Genomic DNA, 8,774 nt, shown 5'->3' on the forward strand with positions numbered 1-8,774 from the left:
AGACTTAGCCACTGGACCACCAGGGAAGTCCCTATACTGTCTTTATTACTATAGGCTTGTAGTAAGTTTTGAAATCAGATATTGTGAAGCCTCCATCTTATTCTGCTTTTTCAAGATAGTTTTGGCCATTTTGAATTCCTTGCATGTTCATAGAAATTTTAGAAACACCTTGCCAATTTCTGCAAAAAAGACAGCTGGAAACTTAACAGGGATTATGTTCAATTTATAGATCAATTCAGGAAGTATTGCCATTTTAACAATTTAAATCTTCCAATTCATAAACATGGAATGTCTCCCCATATATTATATTTAGGTCTTCTTTAATTTCTTTCCGTGATGTCTGTAGTTTTCAACATAGAAGTATGCCCCCAAGGGTAACCACTACCTTGACTCTAACATTATAGTTCCCTTCTTTATAGTTTGTATAAATGGAATCATACAGTATGAATTCTTTCTATCTGTCTCCCTACACTCAATATTGTTTGTGAGATTCTTCCTTATCGGGTATAGCAGTTCATTCTTTTTCAATGTGGTGTAGTATCCCATTGTGTGAATATACCACAATTTGTTTATCCGTGTTTATCCCATTCAACTGTTGATGGACATTTGGGTTGTATCCAGTTTGGGGCTATTACAAATAGTGTTGCTGTGAACATCATGTAGGTGTCTTCTGGTGCACACACATGCATTTCTGTTGGACATTTACTAAGGAGTGGATTTGCTGGGATTTCCATATATTCTACTCGTGTTTACTGTCTCTTTCCTGACTAGAATATAAGTTCCACGTCTAGTTCTATCCACTGTTATGTCCCAGCGCCTAACGCATTGCAGGGCTTCAATAAATTACCTTCTCCAGGGTGGCGTGGTCACCAGCTGCTTCATCCCCGGCTAGGGACTCCGCTCGGGACTCTGCGCCTGTGGCGCGGGCTTTGGGTGGGGAAAGAGGCGCTCAGTGGAGGGACGTGGGGGTGGAGTAAGAGGCCGCCCCGCCCCGCCCGGTCCCGTGGCAGCCCCAGCTGCAAGTCCCGGGCGCTGGGTTAGAAAAAGCCGGGCTAAGCCGGGACCCAGACCCGGGATCTGGCGCTGCCATGGCTTCCGGCGGGCGGCCCGCGCCGGAGACGTCCGCCTCGGAGATAAGATCCGTCCGGCGTCCAGGTGAGAGTCCGGACGAAAGTCTGGGCGAAACAGTCCTTCGCTGTCTTCTCCCGCCGCCTCCGTGGAACGTCTCTCTCCCAGCGGCGATCCGGAGAAGTTTCCCGGAGGCTTGCCTGCGCGGAGCGGTCAGTCTCCCGGAGCCGTCGTGGACCAGACCCACGCGGGGGGCAATGCAGCCTCGGTCAGCTGCGCGCCCTGCCCCCGGCGCCGCTCTGGGGCCACCGCCCCCGCCGCCCCCGGTTCCCAGCCGGCCAGGGCTGGTGCCGAGCGACTGGGGAGGCGTCCTGGACGAGCGCCAGCTGGATGCCCACCTGACCCAGGCCCAGGGCCGCGAGGCGCGCCTGTGGCTGGGGGGCCGAGTCCAGGTACCGGTTCCCGCGGGGGCCCCTCCCGAGAGCACGTTCATCCTCCTCACGCGCGCACGGGACGCGGCCGGGTTCCACCTGCACCCGCGATCAGGTGAGCCGCACCCTGGAGCACGCACCTTCCCCAGGTGCATCCCCCGCACGAGGCAAGAGTCGAGATTCGCCAGCTTGTCACTGAGACGGTGCTTCTCTAGTAGGTGTTTTGGAGGAGGGCTTGTTTGAGTTGGGGAACCCTGCTGAAGACCAAAAAACGGGCACAGACAGGAGAGGGTCTGAATGGGGGAGGCGCTGGGTAAGAGAGGCCCTTTATCCGACAGCGATGTAAGGTGAAGAGGCTTCTTACAGCCCCTCTGGTCACCGTAAGCAGACCGTCCAGCCACTGATGGACCGAGACTGGCCACCAGCGACCTTCCCTCCTCTGCCCCACCTCCTCCTTCCAGCAGGTGGAGATTTGCGAAGCTTTCCAGGAAGTCGTGTTGGGGCTCCTGCGAGTTGAGAACATCTTTGACTTCTCCCAGACCACTTTTAACCTGGCTCTCACTATCTTCAGCCGCCTCATAGTTTCAGTAAAGGTAGGGAAGTCTATGAGGGATGGTGACAGATGTTGGGGGCGCAAACTGACCTCTATTTCCCATTGCTGCCTAAGAGGTGAGCCATCCCAGGTGCTCAGACTGAGCCTCATCAATTCAGTAAATGGCTCCAAGTGGTAGAACTGGAATTGGAACATCCTACCATCTGCCTGTCTGACTCTGTGTTGTGTGGCCGTCAGGGGTCGGTCAACTTGGGGAGCATGAGAGGACCTAGCTGGGAAAGGACTCCCTTTGTGATGAGGTGGGGTGTGCTTGGCTGGACCAGTACAATGCAGCCCGAGGTCAGGATGGGACCGTGTGTTCCCTGTGATGGTGCCATATTTCCCACCTCCAGTCAGTCCTCTAACAAAGGACTATTGACTAGTCATCTGTGGTTCTGAAACCAGGAGGTTTTTAACGGGTCACATCTAAAAATGGGGGTAACTGATCTTAGTGGATAAACACAATCAGTCTTTTAAAAAAAGTTAAAAAGGCAAAACTTAATTTCTTAAAAAAAAACCCACAGACGCTTTACAGTTAGTTTCTGGCATTCATATTCTGCTCATATGTGTTTCTTCCATACTGCAGATAAAAAAGTGTTTACTCCATTGTGTTACAATTACTTCCTTGAGACTTGCTGCAAAAGTTAATGAAGAAGAGGAGGTATGCATCCCTGGAAGCTCATTCAGGGCTGCTTTTGAGGTATAGGGGTGTGTAACACTGGAAACACTCAAGTTTCCTGAAAGGTCTGTGGCCTTGGGAATGGGCATTTTGGAAAAGTCATACCTTCCAGGATTTCTGCTGTCCCTTCCTTAGGCTTGTCAGACTTTGGGACCCCACAAATGGGTAATTAGAACAGCAGAATTGTCCTGGCCCAGCAAACCCAGAGGTCTGACTTCCTAGCAGATACAACCTTGCCTCACTGGTTGATGACACATGTCACCTCCCATTAAGCAGAAGAAAAAGGCCTCCCAAACCATATGGCCTAATGACCACCCCCAGAAACTACATCTAAGAAAGCTGCTTGAGACTTAAGGACTTGGCTGTGTCAAAGAAACTGGTGTTCAGGGACTCTGGGACCCTTCTCCAAGAGGGGCAGGAGGGCCTTGTGCAGTGGGTGGAAGAGAAGCCCCCATAAGTGCTTCAGCCTTGCTTGAACTTCTCAGTTTCACTGTGGCTTCTGTTCAGAAGATCCTCTCCCAATATCCTTCCCAGACCTCCCTTCCTTCCTCCCTCCCCCCAACCTCTCCCCCTTTGGGGGATAGTGGAACCACTGCCATTTCTACAAGGTCTCCCTTGGCTGATCTCAGGGTCCATGGGGGCAGAAAAAGTCACTTGTGTGTCCAGTTCCAAACCTTCAATAAAATTTATTTTAACTCTGTTTATGATTATATAATTCATGCCCCAAAAGATGCTTTTGTCCAACTAAAAAACAAGTAAATAACCCTTAAAAGAAATATTTCTAGAGGTTATAGTAGTAATACTACTATACAGTTATATAGTTATATAGTAATACTTTTTTACTATAGTATATAGTAATACTTTGTTTAACTAAAAAAGTAGGACCAAGTCTTCAGTGCACTTGGTACTTGCATGTTTACTCATAGACAAGCCTTATTAGTTTCTCTGGGGAAAAGTCATAGTTTTTCCAGAACTGAACTGCCTTCAATAAGGGTGGAAAGGAATGTGTTTGCAGCTATGGTGCTGTCAAAACCATGGGAGGTTTTATCAATGAGTCTGTCTGACACAGACCAGGAAGCTCAAAGGCTTACTCCTCTCTATGACAAGGAATCATGGTAGGGATTGGGAACAGGGAATGGGTAGAGCCCACAGCTGGAAAGCTTTGAGTGCATTGTTACAGCTGAATGGGGGGGGAGACAGCACAGCCCCAGCCTCCAAAGCACCTTCAGGTATGAGCTGGAGTGCAGTTGGGGATCAAGACCTGTTGGCAGCAGGTGACCATGTGACATTCACTACATATTGTCACAATACCTGGGGACTTGACAGATAGCCAAGATCTGGTTTGGTTTTTCTTTCAGAAGCATTTTCTGTGGTGGGTCAGTGGAAGACAACTCTACTAGGGTCATGGATGCCCAGTCCCCAGGGATAAGAAAACAAAAGCTACCATGACATGGTGTAGGGCTTTGGCCTCTTTATTTTCTTTTTACAGTTAATTCCACGCATAAAAGACTTCATAAAGCACTATGGCTCTGGCTATTCCCCGAATGAGCTGCTGAGGATGGAGCTGGCTATTTTGGACAAACTTCACTGGGATCTCTACAGTGGGACACCGCTGGACTTCTTGGCCATAGTAAGTACGAGTCTACCCTGGACTCACTGTGCCTTTAGAACAGCTGTTCACAACATAGGACGGCAAAGCACACGTCCTTGCATATGCAGCACAGTGAGGTGACCCACAAGGCTCACAACATACGGAAGAGTGAAATGTTGTCTTAAATCCAACACAGTTCCACCAGACTCCCACTTCTAAAGGACATTAAATTAACTTTACAAAGATATTTAGATGGCACTATTGTGGTGAGTTTCTCTTTTAAATACACACTGCAAAAATATTTAACTTTCCGTTCTATGAATACTGTACATAAAAATCTGTCTGCTTTTGCTACACTTTACACACATTCACTTAGCTGTCTTTATTCACCTACACACAGTCCTTATTGAGGCTTTAGACCATATTGATCTGGCACTTAAAAATGTCGTATTCGTTTATATTTGTTTTAGTTAGAGAATGATGGTCACCCTTTAGAATATGATTCTGTTAGTAAGGCAAAATTATGCAATGTGGAAATGTCATGGGGTTTTGCTCTGTTATGAAGCATGAAGATTAAATCACTAAGGGCTGTATCAGTATGAAAACTGGCCACTGTTGCCAAGCTGCAGAGTTTCCTCTCATGTCAAGCAGATACAAGTAACTTTTCTGCTACCTTAATCTTGAATCGTATGCTTCTATTTTTCAGAATTGAAACACTGTCATCTGGGTACTTTAGGCTCTTAATGAGCATGTCACAAAGCAGACTGTCTTTTTCTCTCCAGAGTTGAAGCTGAGCTTGGCCACAGAGCGGGTATTAAGCCCCAAGCCCGTTGGGGGGCCATGAATGGGAATGAAAAGGGTTGGGCAACATTTGATATTCCCTGATGAAAATTTAAATTGTTTGCACTTTTGGTCATTGATATATGAAAAGTATGGGGTTTTCTGTTCTAACATTAAAAACCACGGTCTCCAGTTCCACGCCCTGGTGGTCCTGGGCTGGCCCCACGTGAAGGAGCTGCTGCCTCAGAGGAATCCTTCCCTCCACGTCGCATCCCTGACCAGGCAGCTGCAGCATTGTATGGCGGGCCACCAGCTGCTGCAGTTCAAGGGCTCCACACTGGCCTTGGTCATCATCACCTTAGAGTTGGAGAGGCTCATGCCCGACTGCTGTACTCCTATATCTGATCTGCTAAAGAAAGCACAGGTAGACATCAACTTTGCCCCAGACCAGGCTCTCAGTTTTGCCCCTTCAGCTGATGCACTCTGCCCCCAAAAGGGTACCTGTGGCCCTTCTTGGCCCTTGTGGGCTCCAGAAGATGCTCTGGCCATGATGACTCTGAAGAGTCTTCCTAAGGGCTAGGCTTTCCACACGTGGCGTATCCTCTGGACTTGAGTATTAGATACACATTCCCTTCACCAGAGTGGGTTTCTCTGACAGTGAGTGAAGCTTTATCTCAGTAGCAGCCCTTGTAGTCAAAAGGATGCGGGGACATGTCTAGCTCAGGAGGAAGCAAACCTGAGCTTAGTATTGAGGAGTGTAAATTTCTGACCCCTCACCCTCTGTATGGTACCAGGCACCAGGATACCCTGAGTAGGCACTGGGAGGTCAGAATCACTCAGGATGGACAGGGTAAGATGGAATGCAGTTAGAATAATGACCGTTTTTGCTGAGGTTGAAGATGGGTGTTCCTGAGATGGTGGGGTTAATGTTCTTCAGTTGGGTGGTTGGACCTTCCTGAAATTGCTCCATGCTAATATTTCAGCACTGAATTGCTCATTCTTTAGAATGTAAAATGATTCTGCCTCAAGGATGACCACTCTGTTTTAATTACAGGTCGGTATTAGGCAGTGGAACCACTGCAAAGAACTTGTAAAGCAACAGCTGACAAGTTTTTAGTCATCCTCCCGCACAGACAACTTTCTGGTTCACCTGCCAGCCTCTGTGCCCCTACCCCGGTGCCCTTTAGAGCATAATGGCAATCCCGCCTTGCTTGGACTCCTCTATATTGTAGGCTTTATGGGTCCTATAACAAGAAAGGAAGAAGGCCCTGAAAGAGCAACTGAGAAAACATTCCTGTCTTCAGAAAAAATTAAGGGGGCAAAAAAGACAGGTCAGGGTCCCTAAAGGGAAGGGTAATCTGACAAACTGAACCCCTGCCTCCCTCTGAACCCTGGGCCCGAGACCAGGGAGAAGGAGTAAACGCTCATACTGCAGTTTGCTTTTTCTTCCTTCTCCAGCAAGGGCTGTATCAGCCCCTAAGACAGCTGGACTATGAGGCCAGAGGTAGGCCTTGCTCATGGCCGAAGGGCTGGGCTGGTGCTGACAGACAAGTTCTTGCTGCTCCACCTGCCAGAGCTGGCCAGGTTCTTCCAGCTTCCCAGGCTTGTACCAAGAACATGTGCAGGTTTCAAGTCCCAAGTACTCTGCCCACCCCTGCAGAAATGGGATAGTCTCTCCAGGTAGATTTACCTTGACTTGGCCAGGATTTAAGTCTTTTCTTCATAAGGACTCGATTTATAAAGTATGCTTTATTTAACGGACAGCATCTTGATCAAGCTTTAGGCAAATTTCTCCCTTGTTACTCTTAAGCAAAGTAGTTTATTAGCTTAACTAGAGGGATTCTTGTGTTAAAGCAGAACACTTCAAGGTGACCCTTGTGATGGGGAGAGACAGCTCCCAGAGCTTTTGGTTGAGGTGAGCAGGTGCTGAGGCTGAGGCTGCCTCCACCACTGCCAGGAGGAGGGAGAGATCACTAGCGTGGCTGAGGGAGGTGACGCTATAGAGCCATTCTCTAGGCAGTGGAGTCCAGCTGGCAGCGATGCCCACTGGGGCTGTGTAAGTAATGTTGGGGATATGAATGACTGAACCACACATTCAGAGGTAATTTGTGAAGTCCTTCCACTGTGAACAGTTTTTTGTAAACGTGCTAAGCCACGCGGAGTGATTTCTGTTACCAGCTGCGAAATAGCCGAGGACTAGATATAGTATAATAGTGTCTGTACTGTAGTCAGCACAAATCTCTACCTTTTGTTGAAAAAGATTTGCTTGTTGGAACTTTTGTTAAAATACACCTTAATTCCTTTCAACCCTGTCTGAGTCTTATTTTATATGTATCAGATACCTTGCATTTAGAGTTGATAGAGTCAAATACACTTGAAATACATCTCTCGAGCCCTGTCAGTAACTGTACTCTAGTCCAGCACAGAGGGACATGCTGAGGGGCAGCCTGCTGCTCATGGCCACAGCTCCCTCTGCCTCCTTCCTTCCATTGGGAGTGGGCACTGTCGCTGGTGGGGCAGGGCCTCATCCTGAAAGCCCACACCAGCTCACGCTGTCTCTGACTTCAGGAAACTGCTGAGAGGTATCTGGACCCCCTTAACCAAGTAAGCTGCATCCCCAGAGCTAAACCAACTCTCAGTCTCTTGGAAAAAGGAGAAGGTAGACCTGTGAGCCACAGTATGGAGGTAAGGGACAGCCTTGCTGCTTCATCTTTCTGTAAATAATATTCCCCTTCTTTGGGGAAGCAAACTTCTGTATTGCCAAAATACCACTTGTGAGATTTTTTGTTTTAAAAGTTTTATGCTGTTCAAGCTTGTCTTGGAATCCTAGGTCCCATCCTACTCTCCTTTAACATTTTTTTCCTGCAGTTAGGAACTCATATCCCACCTCAGATTAGAGATTGGGGATCACTGTGGTGGGAGAAATAAAGACACATCCATCTTCCATTTGTCCCCATCTGCAGAGGGCAGGGATTGGTAAAGGACTGTGGCTGCAGAAAACAGAGATGGGAGAGAGCTCAGAGGCAGATGGGCTAAGAGAGGAGCACATGGATGAGCATCACAGACCTGTCCTAAATTTGTCCAAATATTACCTCCCCCAATTGGGTGAGCCAAGGTCCTTCCATCAGTGTGGCCCTATTCCCCCTGGCTTCCTAGAGAGTCTCTGTCCTTCAAAGCTTGATGAAGACTTTGCCTCCCTGCTACCTGCCTCCCTGTGGGGAGAGTAGTGCTATACCTTCACTAGGGATGCCTGCATGCCAGTCTCCCTGCTGGGCTGTCAGCTTCCCCACCTTAGTCCCCCATCTCCTCATTTTGGTCTTCCCAGAGATTAACCTAGTGTCCAACAGAGAAAGCACGTCAACAATGGGCCCAGGAGATTGCCATCACTTCCTTCAACCACCAGTCTGCCCTTCCTCAACCAAATATTTGCCTACTTACCAGGGCATCCCATCTCTGCAAAACCATCTCAGGTCCACCAACCTACACTGTCAAGCTGCACAGGAATTAAGGGTCCAGGATACCAATATTGAAACCTCAATTCCTCCAGTTACGAGCTGTGTGACCTCGGGTAATTACTTAACCTCTCTGTGCCTTGCCTATAAAATGGGCAAAATGGTACCTAACCATAGGATT

The 8,774-nt window shown here is 48.2% G+C and overlaps 1 protein-coding gene across 1 annotated transcript; it reads left to right on the forward strand.

Moving 5' to 3' along the window:
* Window positions 1-1,088: 1,088 nt before the first annotated feature.
* CCNI2 (cyclin I family member 2) lies at window positions 1,089-6,258 on the forward strand. Its single transcript, XM_065873687.1, has 6 exons — window positions 1,089-1,520; window positions 1,961-2,092; window positions 2,678-2,752; window positions 4,260-4,400; window positions 5,335-5,565; window positions 6,196-6,258. Exons 1-6 carry the CDS (start codon window positions 1,089-1,091, stop codon window positions 6,256-6,258), a joined length of 1,074 nt encoding a protein of 357 aa, XP_065729759.1.
* Window positions 6,259-8,774: the final 2,516 nt, after the last annotated feature.

This window comes from Phocoena phocoena, chromosome 3 (assembly GCF_963924675.1).
Source record: "Phocoena phocoena chromosome 3, mPhoPho1.1, whole genome shotgun sequence".
NCBI lineage: Eukaryota > Metazoa > Chordata > Mammalia > Artiodactyla > Phocoenidae > Phocoena > Phocoena phocoena.